Source organism: Anguilla anguilla, chromosome 10 (genome assembly GCF_013347855.1).
Source record: "Anguilla anguilla isolate fAngAng1 chromosome 10, fAngAng1.pri, whole genome shotgun sequence".
Classification (NCBI taxonomy): domain Eukaryota; kingdom Metazoa; phylum Chordata; class Actinopteri; order Anguilliformes; family Anguillidae; genus Anguilla; species Anguilla anguilla.
Window position 1 is genome coordinate 32821981 of NC_049210.1, and position 26031 is coordinate 32848011.

A 26031-nucleotide genomic window follows, 5' to 3' on the forward strand; every position below is an offset into this window, starting at 1 on the left:
GAGGAGGACCGTACCTGAGACGTGCAGAGAGACTGAGCCGATAGTCTTCTTAGTCTCAGGATCGGTCACCTTGTAGACTCCGGCATCCTCCAGTGTCACACTCCTCAGCAAAAGGGTGTAGTTCTGGGCCAGAAGCACACATCTCTGAGCACAACGCTCCCCATACCTGGCTGGGCCTTTATTTGCATTGAATATCAGCACCTCATCTGAACCAAGGCCTGCACTGAATGTTACCCTCACTGGGTCTGCGGCATAGAGCAGTATGGAGAGCAAACCACCAGCCTTCACTGTAAAGTTCTGGGTTGGGTGGCCTGTGAGGACAAGGAATTCATTTACATATTTGCATATTTCACATTTTCATGCAGGGGATATGAACACATTATCAACAGCAGTCAGCTTGATCATGTAAAAAGGTAAAAACAATACAGGGCAAATTATGGCATCCTACAAATTACTGGTGTCATTTCTCAGCAAATCTGAGGTACATTACGCAATATTTCTGTATGAAATATTTTTATGTTTGCACTGATTAAAAGTAATATAAGAAAAAATAAACACACCAGAGCTGCTTGGCCTCGCTACAAAACTGAAGATTCAATTTTACCTGTAACAAAGAGACTGGCATAATCTGGATTCCCACTCTCTTTTGGACTCCTGTAGAAGCACTGGTAGTCGCCTTCATCTGAAAACTGTGCCTGTCTGATGGTTAAAGACATGTTTCCACAGAGGGCTTGTTCTGGGGAAAGTGAAGTTCTGTTCTCGAACCTGGGCCCATATGTGATGGTGTTCTTATGGAGCTGGTAAACGTTCTCTCCGCCTCTCATCCAGAGGATATCCAGATCATCAGCACGTGTGTTAATTTTCCCAAAGCAAGGAAGACTGGCGGACATTCCTATCGCTATGGAAACATTTGATGGGACTGAGAGAGAGAGAGAGAGACAGAAAAAGAGAGAGGGAAAGAGAGAGACAGGCAGACAGAGATTTACAAAGCACTCCTGGCATACAGGCATTGAACAGCACAACCATGTTGCTTGGGGTAGATGAAGGCCCTGATATGCTGTCCACTGCATACCACCCAAGGCTTTTATACAGACTAGAATGATCCTGTCCCCCCAAAAACAATTGTAAGAATAATAATAGTATTATCCTTTGTCAAAAAACAGCTTTTAGGGCTATCAAATCCACAAGCACTAAAAACATTCACTCAATCTGTTGAAAAAAAGGCAACATGCACTGACCTCTAATTTCTAGTTTCACATCTGAAAGAGGGATCTCAGTCTCATCCTTGTACTGGCATTTGTAAATGCCGAGGTCACTGTACACCACGGGACTGAGGGTGAGGCTGTAGTTTCCCGGCTCTGTTAGGTAGAAGGATTCCACGCGTCCCTGGAAGCCGTTTCCAGATGAAAAGAATCCAGTGTAGAGTTTGGCCACAAGCAGCCAGTCAGGAAGCTCATCCTGCTGAAACAACCAAACCACATCCCTGCTGGGGGCTCCATGGCAGGGAAGAGTGAGGGAATTGCCAAAGCTCACAAACATGCGGACAGAGTAGACTGGAGGTACTGCCAGCTGGGCTAGGAGAGGGAAGTTGGATGTTCAGTCAGCATAAGAGGGAAATCTCACAGGGCTGGACTTTTCATGCATAAGAGGGAAATCTCACAGGGCTGGACATTTCATGCATAAGAGAGAAATCTCTCAGGGCTGGGCCTTTCATGCATAAGAGGGAAATCTCACAGGACTGGGCCATTCACGCAAAATAATGAATAATTTATAGTTTAAATCATTTAAATATAAATTTTTGTCCACCAATATGGCAGTTTTTATTTATTTTTTTATACATACACACACAATCATATACAATGCTGTAAAAAAGTGTTTCCCCCCTTCCTGATTTCTTTTATTATTGAATATTTGTCACACTGAATGGTTTCAGATTATGAGACAAAATATAATATTAGACAAAGGAACTAAGAGTAAAGTTTTACAAGCACATTATGCCATAATCAAAGGAAATTCCAAAAGAGGTTAGAAAAAAAGTTGTTGAGATAGCCTACATCAGTCTGGTAAGCCACTATCACCAAATGGGGAACACTTGGAACAGTGGTGAATCTTCCCATGAGTGGCTGGTCTGCCAAAATTTCTCCAAGGAAAACTCATCCAGGAAGTTAGAAAAGATCCCAGAAGAACATCCAAAGAACCCCTCAGCTTCGATCCGTGTTCAAGACTCCACAATAAGAAAGAGACTCGGTAAAAATGGAATTCATGGGAAAGCAACAAGGTGGAAACCACTGCTAACCAAGAGAAATATCAATGCTTATCTCATATCTGCAAAAAAAAAAAAGAACCCGCATGGTCCCCAGACATTTTGGGATAATGTTCTATGGACAGATGAGTCAAATTGGAACTTTTTGGACGACACGTGTCCCATTATATCTGGGGTAAAGCAAATAGTTTTTTTTTAAAGGTAGAGATTGAAGGTAAAAATGCACGTTCCCCGTCAAATTCACTCCCGCTCGGAACAGCACTTCGTATACCTAGTCAAGTCAGGCTACTAGGCTAAACGCTACCTATTGTTAAAAACATTAGGCCTTCTACAAAATGCGGTATGAATAAGCAGACAAGCTGGGCAACTTATACGTTATCACTCACATTGTAAATAGGTTTACATGGGTAAGGGTGACAAATTTAATGTTTTTTCTAGCGGTAGGCTATGTGCATACATATAATAAATGACTCACTGACTTCATGCATTATTAATACACGTGCAGAGATTCTGCACATGTATTAATAATGCAGAGAACTCCAAAAAGTTGAAGTAGCATCCCTGGCTGGGATGAGACATTTTCTTTGGAGCATTGAGCAATGTGCGGACATCATCTTTTAATGCGATGTATCCTCGATCCAGAACCTGCAGAGACCTGCAAGTTTTTCAAATCCCCCTTTCTCAAGTCAATTCGCATCCTGCCCATTTTCTATAGCCACTTTTGAAATTTCACTTATCTACTTAAACGACCTTTAGGGTAAACGTCCCTATTAAGCCCAACAAATCCGCTTTTCAAACATTTTTAATATATACTGCCCCAATTTAAGTGAGAACATTTTAGTTAAAGTGAAAGTCTAATCTCTCATTTGAAGTGTCAATAATTAATTTATACCAATTTATAATGTTTTTATTGTTTAATTTGTCAAAAGTCTGGCATGGGCTTAATGGGTACCTAAAGTACCCTTTAAGCCTCTGGGTGTTCCAAATAAGCCCACTTCATGATTTGTTGATAAATAAATATATATTTTAAAAAATCTATTCAAATCTGTAATCTCTTAGCTCTCAATAGCTATTTTCATTTTGTCTCCACTCTTATCCTATGGCCTGTAAATGGCATTTGAAATAGGCGTGACCAGCCTTTTTGCTGTGCTGTCAACGCAGAAAAAGCTAAACTTACAATATGTCTTCTTTGGAATGTAGCCAAAAAACTATTTATGAACAAAATCAAAACTATAGTGGAAATTACTTTTCAATACTTCATCTTTCAATATGTGTTGTCATTTTGTCTGTATCTTTATCCTATGGTGTGCTGTTGGCATTTGAAATTGCTCAAAATTTCTGGTCCAGCCAGCTGGTTGAAAGTGCAGGTGTTTTTAAGATTTCTGAAGACCGACTGACTGAAAGAAAAACAATTTGCAGGTTCAATACTAATGTTCTAAGGATAGTAAATGAGTCAATTTCAGGATTTACAATTAAACAATAACTTTTCTTTATTTTCAAATGTTAATCACATTTAGGCTAGTAGTTTGAAAACATCGTAAAAACACATTTGCTCCATGTAGCCTATCTTAGTAGTGTAACATAACGTAGGTTATAGGGTGGTCTAAGCTTTATTTTGTTTGTTTGTTTCAATCTTTTGCCCACATTGTGGTTGTCTTTGCTCGCCAGTCTTACGCTAACAAGTCTTTCATGGCTTTCATCTTGTTTTTGTACAGATTTTCAATGACCTCATGATCCCTACAGCCCTGCTTTGCAGAGGATGAACTGCGCTTCTATCATGCGTGGGCATGAACTGTAGTTCTTTCGTGTTTTAGTCATCTCAAACTAAAACTCACCTGAAAAGTAAAGATTAAAAAAATATTGCTGATGTTAAGATAGAACATAGGCCTATCCAGAATGAACTGACCTGTGCAATATTACTGATATTTAAATGTGGGTATTAATTAGGGATGTATCCGAATCCGAATACTGTATTCGGGAAAGCACGAATAATGCGATGGAAACAGATATTTCTTCTACCCGAAGTTGCTCGTTATTATTCTGATTCGGAAAAAAAGTTATCATAGCCTCTATCTAACGTTACACGGGCAGAGAGAGAGGGGAGAAAGGGGAGAGAGGGGAGAGAGGGGAGAGAGGGGGGGTGATTTAAAAAAAAATCCCATTCAGTTTGCAACATAATACTTTGATTTCACTAACTAGTCGTTTCATTTACTACACATTACATATTCTGTAGTCGCCCCCACCGAGTCAGCGCACAGCAGGCAGCGGGCTGAGAGCTGACCGATCCCGGCTATCACTCAGGGAAACTCTCGTATCAGGGAAGAGGTGCGCGAGCTAGCGAGACACAAGCCTGGTGTGGCAGCTGGATCCCTTTCAAACCCCCGCAACCTATACATCAAAATCAAGCTTAGAACCTGTAGTTTTTAGCTGTATGTGTTAATTTCCTCCATTAAAAAAACCCATTCGAAATATTGAAAAAACCGACGTTTTACCTTGTATTTCAGTCAATCCGTTTAAGATGTAACATGGTGTATCAGTCATAGGTCTTGGCTATAATGAACACGAAATCCATTCATGGTAACAGCAAAGATTTGAGGAAATATTGGGTAGCATTGCTTTGAAATACATCTTATGTCATTTCGATGAGGCAAGATAGCCTATGTTGTTTGTAGTACCGTAACTTGGCGTCATTTTGATATCAATACTTTTGAGTAACTTGGCATTTTTGTATGTTGAAAACGTGTTTTTTATGAGATTATATATTTACTGTATTGTATCATGGCAACAGTCTTTATATTTACTGTAAAATTGCAGCCTATTTTGGGACCCCTCGAAAAGAAAACTAAAACTTCAAAAAAGGAGAAAAAATAAGCAATTTTTACACAATTTTATAACTTGAATATGTAAGATGACCTCATGAGGCCAAAACATATATACAGTATTTTGATGGTTATGTTTTTAAATTTATCGCACCAGTGTGAAATCAATGCTCAATAAGACCTATTCATATGAGGCCTGTGTGAATCATTTTGATGGAAAAAGTCAGTTTTGAGAAGAGAGAGCATGGTTTTGAATGCATGAATGCATTTTGTAAGAGATGTTTGTAGTTTTGGCAAAAGGTTAACTGTTGCTGTGCTTTGTGTGTAGAGTTTTGAGAAATTGAGCTATAGTTTCAGAAAACGTGTTTAAACAATTGAGAAAAACTGTAATAGGGACGTTTACCCTCCTTTAAACCTTTTGAATCCAAACAATTTCATTACTGCCAAATGCACGTGTGTAGCTTACTCACCCAACAGGACGCAAAAACTTGCAAATCTCATTACCGGCTGGGAATCGCTACTGAGACATCCGACTAAAAACTATTAGTAATAGTATTACATGAAAATTACTTAATTTAAACTCTCTCCAGTAAATTAGACGTCTTTTCTTCGCCGTGGCTTCGCTGGCTAGCACAGAACCACGCTGCACATTCAGCAGTGCGAATCTATCCCCAAAACTTTATCATTTTATCTTCTTTGCAGTATTTCCTGTTTTATAACTGTCAACTGCCAACATCTGTTTCGCTTCCATGGTAAAATGGACCTACTTCGACTGTAGAATTAGGTATTTATGTTATAGTGTGGTTGCTGATACTGATAGCTGGTCAAGTTGAGTTTGGGTTTATTTATTCTAATGCTATTATCATTTTTTTTTACAGTTTTTCTCAATTGTTTAAACACGTTTTCTGAAACTATAGCTTAATTTCTCAAAACTCTACACACAAAGCACAGCAACAGTTAACCTTTTGCCAAAACTACACAAATCTCTTGCAAAATGCATTCATGCATTCAAAACCATGTTCTCTCTTCTCAAAACTGACTTTTTCCATCAAAATGATTCACACAGGCCTCTTATGAATAGGTCTTATTGAGCATTGATTTCACACTGGTGCAATAAATTTAAAAACACAACCATCAAAATACCGTATATATGTTTTGGCCTCACAAGGTCATGTTACATATTCAAATGTATAAAATTTGGAGTCTGTTGGACTCTTCTTACCAACCGGGGGAAATGAAGGTAATTTCCACCACAGTACTGAGGGAGGCCTGTGTCTGTGTGTCTGAGGTGTGTGTGTATGCTCACTACAAACTCAATACCAATAGAAATTTTGGTGAAGGGGCGTCAAAAGTCTGTCCCTCTCCGTGTTTGGTCAGATCCAATAAAATTCATACCAGCAGATTCCCCTGCAGGTACAGCACATTGTCATAGCAGTTCCACACTCTAAGACTTTTTCTCCTGCATTTCAATCAGGTCTGACCACTCTGTTCATTGGCAGAAGGATCCGATTCGGACATGAGGAGATGGGGATTGGTGGGAGAAGGATCCGATTCGGACACGAGGAGATGAGGATTGGTGGGAGAAGGATCCGATTCGGACACGAGGAGATGGGGACTGGTGGGAGAAGGATCCGATTCGGACACGGGGAGACGGAGTTCAGGGAGAGCGGTCTGGGTCTCGGGCTGGGTCTGCTGCTCTGCTGCTGGATATGTTCTGATCTTCAGCACCGGCTGCTTGGTAACGCACTACAGGCTCTGCTCGCTTTTGTTCTTTGCGGTACTTCCAGAAAGCAAAGCCCCCCAACACCAGCAGCACCACCACCAGCACTCCCAGCACTATCCCAGCCATTGCTCCAGCAGAGAGAGGAGGGGCTAAGAGAGAAAGAGGGACTCATTTAGGAGAAATGGAGCAGAGCAGGTAATAATCAGGCAGGAAGACTTCAATAATAATACTAAAAACAATAATAATAAAAATAATAATAAGAATAAAAATAACAATAATAATAATACATTTACATTTAGCAAACATCCAGAGGGACTTACAAAAGTGGGACTCTGAGATGGAGCCCTGGGGAAGTCCTGTACTAAGCGCTACGGCAGTGGGACTCTGAGATGGAGCCCTGGGGAAGTCCTGTACTAAGCGCTAAGGCAGTGGGACTCTGAGATAGAGCTCTGGGGAACTCCTGCGCTAAGCACTAAGGCAGTGGGTTTCTATGATACAGCCCTGCCATGTTACCTGATGGAAGCAGATAAGTTAGGAAAAGTACACCCCTTTGGAATTCCCGAGATACTGGTTTGTGGACCAGGGTTACCATCAGGATCAACTGCATCAAACGGAGCAGGGAGGTCATTTTCCCAATGGCTTACAGCAGCCATAGCTCAGTGGAATAAAAGAGTGGACCAATAAGATGCTGAGCCCTGCATCTGCACAAACACAGAGCTGAAGAGGAGGACCGTACCTGAGACGTGCAGAGAGACTGAGCCGATAGTCTTCTTAGTCTCGGGATCGGTCACCTTGTAGACTCCGGCATCCTCCAGTGTCACACTCTTCAGCAAAAGGGTGTAGTTCTGGGCCAGAAGCTCACATCTCTGAGCACAACGCTCCCCATACCTGGCTGGGCCTTTATTTGCATTGAATATCAGCACCTCATCTGAACCAAGGCCTGCACTGAATGTTACCCTCACTGGGTCTGCGGCATAGAGCGGTATGGAGAGCAAACCACCGGCCTTAACTGTGAGGTTCTGGGGTGGGTGGCCTGTGAGGACAGGGAATTCATTTACATATTTGCATATTTCACATTTTCATGCAGGGGATATGAACACATTATCAACAGCAGTCAGCTTGATCATGTAAAAAGGTAAAAACAATACAGGGCAAATTATGGCATCCTACAAATTACTGGTGTCATTTCTCAGCAAATCCAAGATACATTACGCAATATTTCTGTATGAAATATTTTTATGTTTGCACTGATTAAAAGTAATATAAGAAAAAATAAACACACCAGAGCTGCTTGGCCTCGCTACAAAACTGAAGATTTAATTTTACCTGTAACAAAGAGACTGGCAGAATCTGGATTCCCACTCTCTTTTGGACTGCTGTAGAAGCACTGGTAGTCGCCTTCATCTGAAAACCGTGCCTGTCTGATGGTTAAAGACATGTTTCCATAGAGGGCTTGTTCTGGGGAAACTGAAGCTCTGTTCTCGAACCCGGGCCCATATGTGATGGTGTTCTTATGGAGCTGGTAAACGTTCTCTCTGCCTCTCTTCCAGAGGATATCCAGATCATCAGCACGTGCTCGTGTATTAATTTTCCCAAAGCAAGGAAGGCTGGCGGACATTCCGATCGCTACAGAAACATTTGATTGGACTGAGAGAGAGAGAGAGAGACAGAAAAAGAGAGAGGGAAAGAGAGACAGGCAGACAGAGATTTACAAAGCACTCCTGGCATACAGGAATTAAACAGCACAACCATGTTGCTTGGGGTAGATGAAGGCCCTGAAGCAACATATGCTGTCCACTGCATACCACCCAAGGCTTTTATACAGACTAGAATGATCCAATTGTAAGAATAATAATAGTAATATCCTTTGTCAAAAAACAGCTTTTAGGGCTATCAAATCCACAAGCACTAAAAACATTCACTCAATCTGTCGGAAAAAGGGCAACATGCACTGACCTCTAATTTCTAGTTTCACATCTGAAAGAGGGATCTCAGTCTCATCCTTGTACTGGCATGTGTAAATGCCAAGGTCACTGTACACCACAGGACTAAGGGTGAGGCTGTAGTTTCCCGGCTCTGTTAGGTGGAAGGACTCCACCCGTCCCTGGAAGCCGTCTCCAGAAGAAAAGGCTCCGGTGTAGAGTTTGGCCACATGCAGCCAATCAGGAAGCTCATACTGCTGAAACCGCCAATCCACATCCCTGCTGGGGGCTCCATGGCAGGGAAGAGTGAGGGAATGGCCGAAGCTCACAAACATGCGGACAGAGTAGACTGGAGATACTGCCAGCTGGGCTAGGAGAGGGAAGTTGGATGTTCAGTCAGCATAAGAGGGAAATCTCACAGGGCTGGACATTTCATGCATACGAGAGAAATCTCTCAGGGCTGGGCCTTTCATGCATAAGAATGAATAATTTATAGTTTAAATCATTTAAATCTAAATTTTTGTCCACCAATATGGCAGTTTTTATTCATTTTTTTATACATACACACACAATCATATACAATGCTGTAAAAAAGTGTTTCCCCCCTTCCTGATTTCTTTTACTATTGAATATTTGTCACACTGAATGGTTTCAGATTATGAGACAAAATATAATATTAGACAATGGAACTAAGAGTTAAATTTTACAAGCACATTATGCCATAATCAAAGGATATTCCAAAAGAGGTTAGAAAAAAAGTTGTTAAGATAGCCTACATCAGTCTGGTAAGCCACTATCACCAAATGGGGAACACTTGGAACTTTTTGGATGACACATGTCCCATTATATCTGGGGTAAAGCAAATAGTTTTTTTTGAAGGTAGAGATTGAAGATAAAAATGCATGTTTCCCGTCAAATTCACTCCCGCTCGGCACAAGGACAGCACTAGTCAAGTTAGGCTACTAGGCTTAACGCTACCCATTGTTAAAAACATTAGGCATTCTACAAAATGCGGTATGAATAAGCAGACAAGCTGGGCAGCATATACGTTGTCACTCACATTGTAAATAGGTTTACATGGGTAAAGGTGATAAATTTAATATCTTTTCTAGCGGTAGGCTATGTGCATACATATAATAAATGACCCACTGACATCATGCATTATTATGTATTAATAATGCAGAGAACTCCAAAAAGTTGAAGTAGCATCCCTGGCTGGGATGACACGTTTTCTTGGGAGCATTGAGCAATGTGCAGACATCATCTTTTAATGCAATGTATCCTCGATCCAGAACCTGCAGAGACCTGCAAGTTCTTCAAATCCCCTTTCTCAAGTCAATTCGCATCCTGCCCATTTTCTATAGCCACTTTTGAAATTTCACTTATCTACTTAAACGACCTTTAGTGTAAACGTCCATATTAAGCCCACCAAATCCGCTTTTCAGACATTTTTAATATATACTGCCCCAATTTAAGTGAGAGCATTTTAGTTAAAATTAATGTCTAATCTCTCATTTGAAGTGTCAATAATTAATTTATACCAATTTCTAATGTTTTTATTGTTTAGTCTGGCATGGGCTTAATGGGTACCTAAAGTACCCTAAGCCCCTGGGTGTTCCAAATAAACCCACTTCATGATTTGTTGATAAATAAATATATATTGAAAAAATCTATTCAAATCTGTAATCTCTTAGCTCTCAATTGCTATTTTCATTTTGTCTCCACTCTTATCCTATGGCCTGTGAATGGCATCTCATAAAAAACACGTTTTCAACGTACAAAAATGCCAAGTTAATCACACATATAAGACATACCCCGTCTATAACTCATTCATTCAGACTGCCAAAATCCAGGCCTGCGATTAAAAGTATTGATATCAAAATGACGCCATGTTACGGTACTACAAACAATATAGGCTATCTTGCCTCACCGAAATTACATAAGATGTATTCCAAAGCAATGCTACCCAATATTTCCTTTTTTTGCAACTTCTAGGATCAGCAGGCACATGTCACACGTGCTTCGATAACTCAATATCGACAAATCTGATTGACTTACAATAAAGTGTCATTTATGTAAGAAGCAGCTTCATTTGAAGAAACATCACACAGCAAAAAATGATGATGTAGTTTTTTTTTTTTTTATTTGAAGTTGCAAGGGACGTTTACCCTCCTTTAAACCTTTTGAATCCAAACACTTTCATTAGTGCCAAATGCACACGTGTAGCTTACTCACCCAACAGGACGCAAAAACTTGCAAATCTCATTAACGGCTGGGAATCGCTACTGAGACATCCGACTAAAAACTATTAGTAATAGTATTACATGAAAATTCGTTAATTTAAACTCTCTCCAGTAAATCAGACCTCTTTTCTTCTCCGTGGCTCCGCGGCTAGCATATGGACAAAGCTTCTGTGATGTCACCCATTGATTCTCCGTAGGTCTCTAAATCACGTTTTGAAGTGGGCGCGGTCATGTTGTCGATTTGGAGCCAAAACCATAGAGTTAAGCGGTTCTGTGATTTTACAATGTGATTGACAGTCCGGTGCGTAAAATCCCATCAACGGCAACGGACGATTGCAGAACGAACTCGAGGCAAGCTGACTGCCGTTATCTTTTAAAATATATTATCAAATGTTTACGGAGTTTAATTTAGATCCGTGACTGTACTGTGTCATGTAATCACGTTATATGTATGACATTAATAATAAAATTATGTTCAGTTATCTTCAATTTATGTTTCTCAGCAAAACGAATATGCTTAGCTAGCATATCAATTTACCAGTGAGCTCGGTAGGCTATCCGGGGAGTACCGGGAAATGAGCGACCGTGAGTGCCAGTAAGACGGCAGATTCGTCGGAAATCGTTCAAAATGAAAGTCTGCCTGCGCTAAAGCGAGAAACGCGTATCTCAAAGTTTGCGACGTTTTGACGTGTAAAAACACCATACTCACACTCGTTATAATTATAATGCCAATTAAAAAGGCAGTGTATTTTTATAAAACTTTTTTTTATATTTCTGCCATGTTGATTCTTGGAAGTGCAGTAAGTCTAAATATAAAATACCATGATCTTGCTTTTTTTAAAGGAGAATATAAAACTGATTCCAGCATATTTTTCATAATTAATAGGTCATGTTACCACTGAGGTGTTCTAACAACTCTAGATGATAGTTTATCCTATAACAATTAGCCAGTAAGCTATGTGGCATGGGTTTGTTGTTTGGACCCACATTCCAGAGTCAGACCAAAAGTTATCTGTTAAGACTTGAATTAACAATGGACATTTACTGCATACAGCCCTTCACTAAATTGATATGATGATAAAGATATAAAGTAAACATGATAGAAAATTTGATAGAAACTGTTGTGGTTCAACTAAACAGTGTATTCCTCTCTACTGCTAGTATAGGTCAATGGATCGTGTACATCAGGCTCTGCTACCTCCCCTGGACATGTTGTCTCAATGATATGGGGGTGTTTTGAATACCTTGGACCCTCCACTCTTCAGATATGGTGTCACTTATATCAAATAAGCGTCATAGAAAATGTGGCTGGAGTTTGAACATGCAGTACATAGGCGAATTACATTCAATTAAGTTCCAATTGCTTTCTGATACCATAACAGATATCATGCTCTGCTGTCTAGTAGTAGCTTGCAGAAGTAGCTTGCAAATGACCCTGACTTGATGCTTTTGTAGACCCCTGTCGCGTTTGAGTGCCATTTTCCAGTTTGTGAATCCAGTAGAGACGAACACATTATCCTTGTCATTAGCTGTGGGACTACTGCGGTTGGTAAGAGGAGAATCTGATGTTGTATTACAGGACAGAATGTCCACTGCCACAGCATGACGATTGTCCACAGTTAGCTACCATCTTTGTTATGTTTATTTTAATTTTATTATTTCTTATATTTCAGTGGTAAGGGCATATGATGGGGCATGGAGGAAAGAGGCTGCTACGTGAAAAAAAATATTGGCAATGATGTGTGAACATGAATACAATGTAAATACACAGTCAGTTAGCAAGTTATATTTCAAGGTATTTCATATAAGCTATTATATTGTCAGTTTTGTAATGAGGTGATAATATATGTGAAAATTAATGAATAATGAGATGTTCTTGAAGAAACAATTGATAGTTTAATTACAAATGTTCAATACATATCTCAGTTATTTACATGATAGGCTTCATGACAGATGATGAAAAACACAAAAAGATCACCATTAAGTTAATTATTAGTGAATCCATGAATTATAAAGGTGTGCTTGGGTATATTACTGAAGCTAACCTCTAAATCAGGGTGAAAAATTAACTTTCTAAAAATGTATTTAAAATTTTTAAACCAAATTCTACCAGCCACCCCTGAATTGTTTTTTTTTTTTTTGTTCAAACAGCATTGCAAAATAAGGCTTATGATAGTTTACAGAAAGCGCATACGCAGTTATGTTTATGTTTTTCACCGATGTAAAGCCGACAGACAGCACAATGCATAGATGCAGTACTTGATTCGTAGATGAGCAATTCACGAAACTTAAAAGTACAGTACCATTCAAACTAACAAGGATTAAAATAATTTTAAATCACACAGTTAAGTAAAACTGTACTGAGATTCCAGGGGAAGTCTACCTCTGTGCCGGTGGTCGTGTCCACATGTGCCTTCCTCCACAACCTCTGCATCAGCAGCAATGGGGACATGGTGGAGTCAGATGTGGAGGGGCTCGACCAGGAGGGGGAGGATGAGAGCCATCTCTACCAACCCGACGACTAGCTGCCAGGAGACTATTTAAAAGACAGACTGGCAGCTGCCCTGTCTGCTCCTGGTACTGCAATCCCTGCAGACTGGTAGCTGCCCTGTCTGCTCCTGGTACTGCCATCCCTGCAGACTGGCATTTGCCCTGTCTGCTCCTGGTACTGCCATCCCTGCAGACTGGCAGCTGCCCTGTCTGCTCCTGGTACTGCAATCCCTGCAGACTGACATTTGCCCCCTACTCTTTGCAACAAGTGTCATGCGGTAATTACCACATTGAGTCAGGACCTCAGTTTAAAGTCTCATCCGAAAGACGGCAGCTATGTTCTTATGTCTGCGCTCTCCTATCTTTTCCAAATGACGTAGGTAATTAGCGAAGATGACAGAGACCAGACTAGCCCAGATAAGGATCTCTGGCGTGTGTGTTTTTCCCCACAGTCATCAGCCCGTCAGCGCTAGCCTTCCTGTTTGTCGTTATGTCCCAAAAGCCAACCCGAGTTCCAATAACCAGGGACAACAACGGACAGTAACATAAGGAGTCAAAATCTACATACAATAACAAAAATATAAGATTACAAACAATAAGACAAAAAACAGAACGCATTACCATGTGTAGGCTAACAGGATGGTTCAGGCAGAAAACAGACCAGTGCTAGGCTACTCCTCAAATAAAAGAAAGCACAGATCTAAACCTCACTACCGGGCAAAGTAAAAGGAGCGTCTTCGGGCAAACTTTTTCCTGCTCTGGTCTAACCATCTAAAAACGTGTTAAAACTAGGAAACTGTCTGACCACCTGCAACATACAACAGAAAAGTACCAAAACATACAGAAAAGTTTGAGAGAGCCAGGTTTGGAATTTAGCCAGGACACCGGGAAACCCCCTACTCTTTGCAACAAGTGTCATGCGGTAATTACCACATTGAGTCAGGACCTCAGTTTAAAGTCTCATCCGAAAGACGGCAGCTATGTTCTTATGTCTGCGCTCTCCTATCTTTTCCAAATGACGTAGGTAATTAGCGAAGATGACAGAGACCAGACTAGCCCAGATAAGCATCTCTGGCGTGTGTGTTTTTCCCCACAGTCATCAGCCCGTCAGCGCTAGCCTTCCTGTTTGTCGTTATGTCCCAAAAGCCAACCCGAGTTCCAATAACCAGGGACAACAACGGACAGTAACATAACAAGGAGTCAAAATCTACATACAATAACAAAAATATAAGATTACAAACAATAAGACAAAAAACAGAACGCATTACCATGTGTAGGCTAACAGGATGGTTCAGGCAGAAAACAGACCAGTGCTGGGCTACTCCTCAAATAAAAGGAAGCACAGATCTAAACCTCACTACCGGGGCAAAGTAAAAGGAGCGTCTTCGAGCAAACTTTTTCCTGCTCTGGACTAACCATCTAAAAACGTGTTAAAACTAGGAAACTGCCTGACCACCTGCAACATACAACAGAAAAGTACCAAAACATACAGAAAACAAAATGTGGTTGGAGAAAAATTTCAAAATCTCTCTCTCTCAAAAAAAAAAAAGCCTGAGGTGTCTTCAGGCTTTATCAAGTTGACTGTCAGATGGACACAGGTGCGCATCGTCAAGCAATCAAGCCCCAATCAGCTCCACCTACAGGATTAAGATGCGCGCAGACTCCACAGACCAAGGGAATGGAACAGTCATCGTTTTCAGTATAAATTGTTATCCGGCAGATGGCCTTTTGTTCCGTTTCGAGAGCACTTTTTTTTAGTTACACGAAGATAAGCACAGGTGAGCTAGTGTCCCATAAGACTCACTCCCCTTGGCTTTTCCCCATTCAGTAAGCAGGTAAGAAGCTCAGGCCTGCAGGTGAGTGAAGGGGCTGCTGGGCGTGCTCCGTCCAGCCGGGGCAAATGTTTTAGCCACTTTTCATTCTTTTTCTTGTCATGTAAATTCAGTTTTCTTACTGTTTATTAAAATACTGGATTTCAGACTTTGTATGTTGCTTCTCTTTGTGTTTGGTTCGAGCGTTTATTATAAACGAGCCGGACAAAGAGAGACGTAACACTGCATTTGCTTAAACTGGAAGGTTTCTTAATTTCACTTTAATTCAGTGAGGCTTTGGACCCAAAACCAGGACGTTTGATGAGAACTGAACTGCAGGAACTATTAAGGATGAGCCCTTTCCTGAACCTGGTTTTACTTCGGACTTAGATGGTCTAACGGGACCTGCGCTCAAAAGTAAGAGTGTCAAAAATCCAGAACTGTACATACTGAACAGTAAGGCACTGTACAGATGTTGTGTAAAGGCTTCAAACAGTTAATTAAATTGAAGTGACACTGAGAGGAAAACCTACATCCAGATAGTGCTGTTAAATCAGTGTGGTATGGAAGCATAATCCCTACATTAAGTTAACAGAGAAAACGCAAACTGGGCTGTTGCATTTGTATTTGAATGATGTCTTGATTTTTGTGCACATCAAATGAAAGTGAAATGCATTTTCTGATTTGCATTTTAATTTGAAATATGACTGGCTTATGGTTCCTTAGTGGTTTTTTTATAAAGCCCCTCTGAAGAACATCAGGTGATCTCCAGTGGAGAATCCTACGTGGTGCTATTGCTGTTAGTGTTTTAATTCTGTGATTAATCCAAAAGGTTTTGGTCATTGTCCTTTTTGTGGAATGGTGGAGACCATCCTTCACTGTCATGTTGATCGCAGAAGACCTAAAGCATTATTTGAGGGGTTGGAAAACTATTTTAGTTGCTTCAATGAAATGTGCTGATTGAAGCTCAAAACAACTTTAAAGTTTACAGCTGGTTACAAGAAGTCTAATTTGTCAAAGTGGCAACTGATTGACCCAACAGTGCAGTTCTGATGGATTTTTGGCAATTGGATCTTTGGCACTGTTTTGAGATTAATTTTGTTTTTATATATATTATATAAAAAATATTGCATTTTTATATCAGTTTATTGTATTTTTTCCAGAAATACTATTTGTATGTATTTATCATGCCAGTTCAATAAAGCATATTTAAAATGAACTAGTAAATTTCATTCTCCTCCTCTCAAACTGTGCCAGGTTGGTTTTTTGTTTATTGGAGGTGTGTCAGAGGGAGAGTTTGGCTTTTACACCTGGGATTTCTATTTTGGTACCGAGGTATCTTTTTTTGAATTTTTTGTCTAGATAGGCTAAAGTGGAGGAACACAATTAAAAATGGGAGGTCTGTGAATTTAGTGAGCGTACTGTAAGGGAAAAATGAGAAATTACTGTTTACATATTTACTCGCTTTTATATAACCTTAAGAAATCATTTTACATTTCTTTTCTAACTGAGAATTATTGGAAATGCATAGCCCCTCCCGTGCGTGTTCCTATTTTCCCCAGAAAACTGTCTCTGTATTTCTCCATTGTTCTAGTCACTGTGACATGATAGCCTTGAAGAAGTCAGAACGCCTAAACAAGTCTGTATCTCAGAAATCCAATGTTTTTAACCAATCAGAGACAAGCTGCAAAACAGTTTGAGACAGACAGGTTTTGCGAAAATTCCAGAACCCGCCTTTCACCTACTTTTAATTGTATAAAATCAATGGCTTTTCACCTGTTCTGAGAGCTTTCATACAGACGTGTTGTGGCGCTATGTGGATTCTCCTATTCGCCCGAATAAAGGTATCTGAACTGAATATTGTGTGTACGTCTGTTGGACTCTTCTTACCAACCGGGGGAAATGAAGGTAATTTCCACCACAGTACTGAGGGGGGCCTGTGTCTGTGTGTGTATGCTCACTACAAACTCAATACCAATAGAAATTTTGGTGAAGGGGCATCAAAAATCTGTCCCTTCCACTCTGTCCCTCTCCGTGTTTGGTCAGATCCAATAAAATTCATACCAGCAGATTCCCCTGCAGGTACAGCACATGGTCATAGCGGTTCCACACTCTAAGACTTTTTCTCCTGCATTTCAATCAGGTCTGACCACTCTGTTCATTGGCAGAAGGATCCGATTCAGACATGAAGAGATGGGGATTGGTGGGAGAAGGATCCGATTCGGACACAAGGAGATGGGGATTGGTGGGAGAAGGATCCGATTCGGACACGAGGAGATGGGGACTGGTGGGAGAAGGATCCGATTCGGACACGGGGAGACGGAGTTCAGGGAGAGCGGTCTGGGTCTCGGGCTGGGTCTGCTGCTCTGCTGCTGGATATGTTCTGATCTTCAGCACTGGCTGCTTGGTAACGGACTACAGGCTCTGCTCGCTTTTGTTCTTTGCGGTACTTCCAGAAAGCAAAGGCCCCCAACACCAGCATTACCACCACCAGCACTCCCAGCACTATCCCAGCCACTGCTCCAGCAGAGAGAGGAGGGGCTAAGAGAGAAAGAGGGACTCATTTAGGAGAAATGGAGCAGAGCAGGTAATAATCAGGCAGGAAGACTTCAATAATAATATTAATAACAATAATAAAAATAACAATAATAATAATACATTTACATTTAGCAAACATCCAGAGGGACTTACAAAAGTGGGACTCTGAGATGGAGCCCTGGGGAAGTGCTGTGCTAAGCACTAAGGCAGTGGGTTTCTATGATACAACCCTGCCATGTTACCTGATGCAAGCAGATAAGTTAGGAAAAGTACATCCCTTTGGAATTCCTGAGATACTGGTTTGTGGGCCAGGGTTACCATCAGGATCAACTGTGTCAAACGGAGCAGGGAGGTCATTTTCCCAATGGCTTACAGCAGCCATAGCTCAGTGGAATAACAGAGTGATAAGATAATAAGATGCTGAGCCCTGCATCTGCACAAACACAAAGAGCTGAAGAGGAGGACCGTACCTGAGACATGCAGAGAGACTGAGCCGATAGTCTTCTTAGTCTCAGGATCGGTCACCTTGTAGACTCCGGCATCCTCCAGTGTCACACTCCTCAGCAAAAGGGTGTAGTTCTGGGCCAGAAGCTCACATCTCTGAGCACAACGCTCCCCATACCTGGCTGGGCCTTTATTTGCATTGAATATCAGCACCTCATCTGAACCAAGGCCTGCACTGAATGTTACCCTCACTGGGTCTGCGGCATAGAGCGGTATGGAGAGCAAACCACCGGCCTTCACTGTAAGATTCTGGGTTGGGTGGCCTGTGAGGACAGGGAATTCATTTACATATTTGCATATTTCACATTTTCATGCAGGGGATATGAACACATTATCAACAGCAGTCAGCTTGATCATGTAAAAAGGTAAAAACAATACAGGGCAAATTATGGCATCCTACAAATTACTGGTGTCATTTCTCAGCAAATCCGAGGTACATTATGCAATATTTCTGTATGAAATATTTTTATGTTTGCACTGATTAAAAGTAATATAAGAAAAAATAAACACACCAGAGCTGCTTGGCCTCACTACAAAACTGAAGATTTAATTTTACCTGTAACAAAGAGACTGGCAGAGTCTGGATTCCCACTCTCTTTTGGACTCCTGTAGAAGCACTGGTAGTCGCCTTCATCTGAAAACCGTGCCTGTCTGATGGTTAAAGACATGTTTCCATAGAGGGCTTGTTCTGGGGAAAGTGAAGCTCTGTTCTCGAACTTGGGCCCATATGTGATGGTGTTCTTATGGAGCTGGTAAACGTTCTCTCTGCCTCTCATCCAGAGGATATCCAGATCATCAGCACGTGCTCGTGTATTAATTTTCCCAAAGCAAGGAAGGCTGGCGGACATTCCGATCGCTACGGAAACATTTGATGGGACTGAGAGAGAGAGAGAGACAGAAAAAGAGAGAGGGAAAGACAGAGACAGGCAGACAGAGATTTACAAAGCACTCCTGGCATACAGGAATTGAACAGCACAACCATGTTGCTTGGGGTAGATGAAGGCCCTGATGCAGCATATGCTGTCAACTGCATACCACCCAAGGCTTTTATACAGACTAGAATGATCCTGTCCCCCCAAAAACAATTGTAAGAATAATAATAGTAATATCCTTTGTCAAAAACAGCTTTTAGGGCTATCAAATCCACAAGCACTAAAAACATTCACTCAATCTGTTGAAAAAAGGCAACATGCACTGACCTCTAATTTCTAGTTTCACATCTGAAAGAGGGATCTCAGTCTCATCCTTGTACTGGCATTTGTAAATGCCGAGGTCACTGTACACCAGAGGACTGAGGGTGAGGCTGTAGTTTCCCGGCTCTGTTAGGTAGAAGGATTCCACGCGTCCCCGGAAGCCGTTTCCAGAAGAAAAGGCTCCGGTGTAGAGTTCGGCCACATGCAGCCAGTCAGGAAACTCATACTGCTGAAACCGCCACTCCACATCCCTGCTGGGGGCTCCATGGCAGGGAAGAGTGAGGGAATGGCCGATGTTCACAAACATGCGGACAGAGTAGACTGGAGATACTGCCAGCTGGGCTAGGAGAGGGAAGTTGGATGTTCAGTCAGCATAAGAGGGAAATCTCACAGGGCTGGACATTTCATGCATAAGAGAGAAATCTCTCAGGGCTGGGCCTTTCATGCATAAGAGGGAAATCTCACAGGACTGGGCCATTCATGCATAAGAATGAATAATTTATACTTTAAATCATTTAAATCAAATTTTTGTCCACCAATATGGCAGTTTTTATTTATTTTTTATACATACACACACAATCATATACAATGCTGTAAAAACGTGTTTCCCCCCTTCCTGATTTCTTTTATTATTGAATATTTGTCACACTGAATGGTTTCAGATTATGAGACAAAATATTATATTAGACAAAGGAACTAAGAGTAAAATTTTACAAGCACATTATGCCATAATCAAAGGAAATTCCAAAAGAGGTTAGAAAAAAAGTTGTTGAGATAGCCTACATCAGTCTGGTAAGCCACTATCACCAAATGGGGAACACTTGGAACAGTGGTGAATCTTCCCATGAGTGGCCAGTCTGCCAAAATTTCTCCAAGGAAAACTCATTCAGGAAGTCAGAAAAGATCCCAGAAGAACATCCAAAGAACTCCCCTCAGCTTCGATCAGTGTTCAAGACTCCACAATAAGAAAGAGACTCGGTAAAAATGGAATTCATGGGAAAGCAACAAGGTGGAAACCACTGCTAACCAAGAGAAATATCAATGCTTATCTCATATTTGCCAAAAAAAAAGAACCTGCATTGTCCCCAGACATTTTGGGATAATGTTCTATGGACAGATGAGTCAAATTGGAACTTTTTGGATGACACGTGTCCCATTATATCTGGGGTAAAGCAAATAGTTTTTTTTTGAAGGTAGAGATTGAAGGTAAAAATGCACGTTTCCCGTCAAATTCAGTCCCGCTCGGCACAAGGACAGCACTAGTCAAGTTAGGCTACTAGACTTAACGCTACCTATTGTTAAAAACATTAGGCATTCTACAAAATGCGGTATGAATAAGCAGACAAGCTGGGCAGCATATACGTTGTCACTCACATTGTAAATAGGTTTACATGGGTAAGGGTGATAAATTTAATGTTTTTTCTAGCGGTAGGCTATGTGCATACATATAATAAATGACTCACTGACTTCATGCATTAGTAATACATGTGCAGAGAAGTAGCATCCCTGGCTGGGATGACACGTTTTCTTGGGAGCATTGAGCAATGTGCGGACATCATCTTTTAATGCGATGTATCCTCGATCCAGAACCTGCAGAAACCTGCTAGTTTTTCAAATCCCTCTTTCTCAAGTCAATTCGCATCCTGCCCATTTTCTATAGCCACTTTTGAAATTTCACGTATCTACTTAAACGACCTTTCGGGTAAACGTCCCTATTAAGCCCACCAAATCCGCTTTTCAGACATTTTTAATATATACTGCCCCAATTTAAGTGAGAACGTTTTAGTTAAAATGAAAGTCTAATCTCTCACTTGAAGTGTCAATAATTAATTTATACCAATTTCTAATGTTTTTATTGTTTAATTTGTCAAAATATGTCAAAAGTCTGGCATGGGCTTAATGGGTACCTAAAGTACCCTTTAAGCCCCTGGGTGTTCCAAATAAGCCCACGTCATGATTTGTTGATAAATAAATATATATTTTAAAAATCTATTCAAATCTGTAATCTCTTAGCTCTCAATTGCTATTTTCATTTTGTCTCCACTCTTATCCTATGGCCTGTAAACGGCATTTGAAATAGGCGTGACCAGCCTTTTTGCTGTGCTGTCAACGCAGAAAAAGCTAAACTTACAATATGTCTTCTTTGGAATGTAGCCAAAAAACTATTTACGAACAAAATCAAATATAGTGGAAATTACTTTTCAATACTTCATCTTTCAATATGTGTTGTCATTTTGTCTGTATCTCTATCCTATGGTGTGCTGTTGGCATTTGAAATTGCCCAAAATTTCTGGTCCAGCCAGCTGGTTGAAAGTGCAGGTGTTTTTAAGATTTCTGAAGACCGACTGACTGAAAGAAAAACAATTTGCAGGTTCAATACTAATATTCTAAGGATAGTAAATGAGTCAATTTCAGGATTTACAATTAAACAATAACTTTAATTTATTTTCAAATGTTAATCACATTTAGGCTAGTAGTTTGAAAACATTGTAAAAACACATTTTAAAACCATTCAGTTCATTGTAGAGTAACATTAAAACATACAGTTCATTATGAGGAGACATCTGTCATAACATCTTGAAGCTCTTGTATCATTAGCCTATAACTTAAACAAAATAAACAAGAAAGATGTCAACATTTCTGCAATTTCTGCTTTCTCCTAGACTAAATGTAGGCCTATGCTCTTTGAGGTGATTGTATCGTTTTAGTAAGGCTATCATTTGCTCCATGTAGCCTTAGTTAGTAGTGTAACATAACGTTATAGGGTGGTCTAAGCTTTATTTTGTTTGTTTGTTTCAATCTTTTGTCCACGTTGTGGTTGTCTTTGCTTGCCAGTCTTACGCTAACAAGTCTTTCATGGCTTTCATCTTGTTTTTATACAGATTTTCAAAGACCTCATGATTGGGCAAATAGAATGGTCCAGGTCCCTACAGCCCTGCTTTGCAGAGGATGAACTTGCACTTCTATCATGCATGGACATGAACTGTAGTTCTTTCGTGTTTTAGTCATCTCAAACTAAAACACATCTGAAAAGTAAAGATTAAAAAATTATTGCTAATGTTAAGACAGAACATATGTTATGGTTCTGTGTTTCTGTCTCTGTTTTTCCTTGTTGGGCCGCCAGATGGCGGCACTTCTGTTTTGTGTCCTGCTTGTTCCCCTGTTAATTGTATTATTGCTTTCAATTATTTTATTATTGTTTCTGATTGTGTCTCGTTGTTCCCACCCTGTCCTGGTTTGATTGTTAATTGTGCCCCCTTGTGTCTTGTTGGTTTTCAGTCTATTTAAGTTCTTTGTCCCCTTGACTCAGTTGCTGGCTCCTTGTGTTTGTTCCTGATTTGTATGCATCATTTTTTTGTTTCTGACTGTGTTCCTGCCTGCTTTTAAACCTGCTTGTGTTCTGCCCTGTTTCTGTTCCCTGTGTCTGGTACCCTTTGAGTTTTTTGAGTTCCTTTACGTGTTTCCTCAGTTTTTATTTTTTATTTTTTGAGTTTTCATTTGTTATTGCCCCTCGTGGCCTTTTGTTTGTTCCCCTTTTTTTTGTTTTGTTGTAATAAGTCTTTGTTTCATTTACCTTTGAGTCTCCTTTTTTCTTACTCTGTGCTTGGGTCCAACCTGTCAAAACCCTGACAACATAGGCCTATCCAGAATGAATTGATCTATACAATATCACTGATATTTAAATATGGGTATTAATTATCTGAATTATGGAGCTGATTCATCGGGTGAGGTCAACATTAGGGAGGAAAATGGTTCAAAAGTCAATAGGGAGAAAATCCCCATTGAAACACAGTAAAGTGGGCTTAATGGGAGCAGGTGGGCTTTAAGGGAACATCAGTGAAGACAGAATATTTTATTCTACTCACATCACATTAAAAAAAAACAACTATATGAAATAAATCTATATATAGTGCACTAACATAACCTGAAAAGTATAAATTGATCATGCAGAGAAGTAATAAGCTATACTCATTTACATCCACCCCAGACAGTGTGATTTTTTTGCTAGACTAAGAGTCCCCTTTAAGCCCACTAGGTAAAAATGTTAATTAAAAAATAAAGATAAACATACACATTTCTCTATTTAACAGTATAATATAAACTGCATACAAAACTGTAAACTACACATGCTTATCATGCTTTGTCATTGCAATGAACCATACTATGTAGCTACTGTATTGATGCAGCATGTGGTCTGTTTGCTAGCGTGCTAAAACTCATATTTTGATTTCATAAGAAACAATATTTCTAATTCAAGTAATTCTAATTCTAACATATGTCTCATTCAAAAACAGGAGTAGAAATATACAAAAAATGTTATTTTCGGAGGGTACCTAAATCTTTTCTTGCAACTTCTAGGATCAGCAGGCACATGTCACACATGTGCTTCGATAACTCAATATCGACAAATCTGACTTTGACAATAAAAAGTGTCATTTATGTAAGAAGCAGCTTCATTTGAAGAAACATCACACAGCAAAAAATGATGTAATTAAAAAAAAAAAAATGACTCAGAAGTTGCAAGTGGGCTTATATGGTACGTGGGCATAATAGGGACGTTTACCCTCCTTTAAACCTTCTGAAACCAAACACTTTCATTAGTGCCAAATGCACGTGTGTAGCTTACTCACCCAACAGGACGCAAACACCTGCAAATCGCATTACCGTCTGGGAATCGCTAGACATTCCACTAAAAACTATTAGTAATAGTATTATATTAAAATTCCTTAATTTAAACTCTCTCCAGTAAATTAGACGTCTTTTCTTCGCCGTGGCTCCGCTGGCTAGCACAGAACCACGCTGCACATTCAGCAGTGCGAAGCTGTCCCCAAAACTGAAAGCTAAATTGAGATTGAGATTATCCTTACCGGATTCCGGTTTCATTATGATTTTTATCATTTAATCATTAAATTTTTATGCAGTGTTTGCGGTTGTAAAACCAACGACTTACTGCCACCTGCCAACTGACATCTGATTCGTTTCCATGGGGAAACGGGACTACTTCGGAGACTGTAGAATTAGGTATTTATTTTATAGTTTGGTTGCTGATACTGATTGTTGGTCAAGTTGAGTTTGGGTTTATTTATTCTATTTGTTTATTTATTTTCTTTCTTTGAGTAGTATATAATGTCGTTTTGGGGACAGTTGATTTATTTATATGCTATTATCATTTTTTTAAACTTCTGTTTATTATTATTGTTATTATTATTAGAAGTATTATTATCGTTATTATTATTGCTGTTGTTGTTGTTGCTATTATTATTCTTCTTCTTATTATTATTATTATGAATAATAATAATAATAATAATACATTTTTCAGGGAGGAAGTAGTTACAACCAGGTCACAGCTCTCTTTGGGTCACACTCTAGCAAGGTTGTTATATTATTGATAACAATATATAAATAAATATTCTATCCCCAAAATGACACCATATCCTACTCAAAGAAAAAAAAAAAATAAACAAATAGAATAAATATACCTAAACTTAACTAGACTTGCAATCAGTATCTTAACAGAAAAGCAACTACACTATAACATAAATAACTGATTCTACACCCTCCTAACTAATCCCATTTCCCTAAGGAAGCGAAACAGATGTCTGTACACCACATTTCCCGATGGCATTTTCAACGGTGCTCCCAGTTTGAAATTTTGAATGCCATGTTCCCTCAGGGCATTACATAGCCTCTCCCGTACATACTTATCACATTCCTCCAAAACATGGGTCACTGATTCCTACGCCTGGTGGTGATCACACAGCCTGCTTACCCATAATTTTCAGTGTCCCATTCAGTCCCGTACGCCCCAACCTCATCCTGGAAATCATGGATTCCTCCTTCCTATCCCTTCCAGACATCCTCCGTGTCGACCCCTGCTCTCCCCGTCTCACTTTTCCTGCCCCCTCCTCCTTACTGCAGCTTTAATTATCCCTTCAGCTTCCTCCTTACTCACTACAGGCATTTAGCAGGCACTCTTATACAGAGCGACTTACACTGTATCCAGTTAAACAGCTGGATATATACTGGAGCAATGCAGGTTAAGTACCTTGCTCAAGGGTACAACGGCAGTGTCCTACCGGGAAATCGAACCTGCGACCTTTAGGTTACAATAGCAACTCCTTACCCATTATACTACACTGCCGTCCCTTGTGGGACCTCCAGATTTGGCACTGCCCTCCCTAGTGCCCGTTTAGCTAGATGTTAGCCCCCTCATGCCCCTTGACCCCTACATGAGCCAACACCCTAGAGAAACTTTACCCATACCCCATCCCAACCTGCTGAAGGGTGGGCAATACCTAATACACCACATCCTCCCTGCTGTTTGAACAGAAAGTATGCAGAGTCATCAGCGCTGAACTAGAATCTGAGCATATAACCACCCTATCCGGCCGCACAGCCTCCACCCAACGCAAGGCCAGTAGAATCGCCACCAACTCCACTGTAAACACTGCCGCATGGTCTGTCACCCGCCTACACTTTCCCACCTTAAATTCGGGAATGCAAAAGGCAGTCCCTGCACGCCCG

The 26031-nt window shown here is 40.3% G+C and overlaps 3 protein-coding genes and 1 long non-coding RNA gene across 10 annotated transcripts in view; 1 reads left to right on the forward strand and 3 right to left on the reverse strand.

Annotated features, from left to right (window-relative positions):
* Positions 1–26031, reverse strand: part of LOC118206664 (immunoglobulin superfamily member 11-like) — a 63237-nt gene that overhangs the window by 17972 nt on the left and 19234 nt on the right. For 2 of the 4 annotated variants that reach the window (XM_035379621.1, XM_035379620.1), the window contains 3 exons: positions 1239–1574; positions 605–919; positions 15–311 (listed from right to left, as the gene is read on the reverse strand). In XM_035379621.1, coding sequence (XP_035235512.1) covers positions 15–311; positions 605–919; positions 1239–1539 — 913 coding nt within the window. In that variant the 5' untranslated portion in view covers positions 1540–1574. Of the gene's footprint in view, positions 1–14; positions 312–604; positions 920–1238; positions 1575–2054; positions 2159–5552; positions 5770–26031 lie in introns of those variants that run through there. The other 2 variants (XM_035379619.1, XM_035379622.1) reach the window with 2 other exon arrangements.
* On the reverse strand, positions 6465–11102 carry LOC118206662. Of its 3 annotated transcripts, none has more exons than XM_035379614.1 (5): positions 10963–11102; positions 8762–9097; positions 8132–8452; positions 7542–7838; positions 6465–6954 (listed from the first exon to the last, which is right to left on the reverse strand). In XM_035379614.1, exons 1-5 carry the CDS (start codon positions 10991–10993, stop codon positions 6740–6742), a joined length of 1200 nt encoding a protein of 399 aa, XP_035235505.1. In that variant the 5' UTR covers positions 10994–11102; the 3' UTR covers positions 6465–6739. The 3 variants fall into 3 exon arrangements, with proteins under 3 accessions (XP_035235505.1, XP_035235507.1, XP_035235506.1); XM_035379616.1 differs by having other exon boundaries at positions 8762–9092; positions 10963–11078; XM_035379615.1 differs by lacking the exon at positions 10963–11102 and adding an exon at positions 9504–9550.
* Positions 15232–26031, forward strand: part of LOC118206671 — a 34588-nt gene continuing 23788 nt past the window's right edge. The window contains exon 1 of the long non-coding RNA XR_004761223.1: positions 15232–15316. This is a non-coding gene — a long non-coding RNA (uncharacterized LOC118206671). The remainder of the gene's footprint in view (positions 15317–26031) is intronic.
* LOC118206661 (immunoglobulin superfamily member 11-like) lies at positions 17476–24247 on the reverse strand. 2 transcript variants are annotated; one of them, XM_035379612.1, is made up of 5 exons: positions 24138–24244; positions 19513–19848; positions 18870–19190; positions 18280–18576; positions 17476–17812 (listed from the first exon to the last, which is right to left on the reverse strand). In XM_035379612.1, exons 1-5 carry the CDS (start codon positions 24190–24192, stop codon positions 17598–17600), a joined length of 1224 nt encoding a protein of 407 aa, XP_035235503.1. In that variant the 5' UTR covers positions 24193–24244; the 3' UTR covers positions 17476–17597. The 2 variants fall into 2 exon arrangements, with proteins under 2 accessions (XP_035235503.1, XP_035235504.1); XM_035379613.1 differs by lacking the exon at positions 17476–17812 and adding an exon at positions 17986–18139 and having other exon boundaries at positions 24138–24247.

What these genes read in the sequence shown, in the direction of transcription:
- LOC118206662 (XM_035379614.1), bottom strand. Translation starts at nt 10,993, where the DNA reads ATGAGATTTGCAAGTTTTTGCGTCCTGTTGG. An exon ending in AAGTTTTTGCGTCCTGTTGG is followed by an intron (nt 9,098 to 10,962) that starts GTGAGTAAGCTA and finishes TCCCTCTCCTAG; the next exon opens with CCCAGCTGGCAGTATCTCCA. An exon ending in AGTCTCTCTGCACGTCTCAG is followed by an intron (nt 6,955 to 7,541) that starts GTACGGTCCTCC and finishes TTTCTCTCTTAG; the next exon opens with CCCCTCCTCTCTCTGCTGGA.
- LOC118206661 (XM_035379612.1), bottom strand. Translation starts at nt 24,192, where the DNA reads ATGTCTAGCGATTCCCAGACGGTAATGCGATTTGCAGGTGTTTGCGTC. An exon ending in AGGTGTTTGCGTCCTGTTGG is followed by an intron (nt 19,849 to 24,137) that starts GTGAGTAAGCTA and finishes TCCCTCTCCTAG; the next exon opens with CCCAGCTGGCAGTATCTCCA. An exon ending in AGTCTCTCTGCATGTCTCAG is followed by an intron (nt 17,813 to 18,279) that starts GTACGGTCCTCC and finishes TTTCTCTCTTAG; the next exon opens with CCCCTCCTCTCTCTGCTGGA.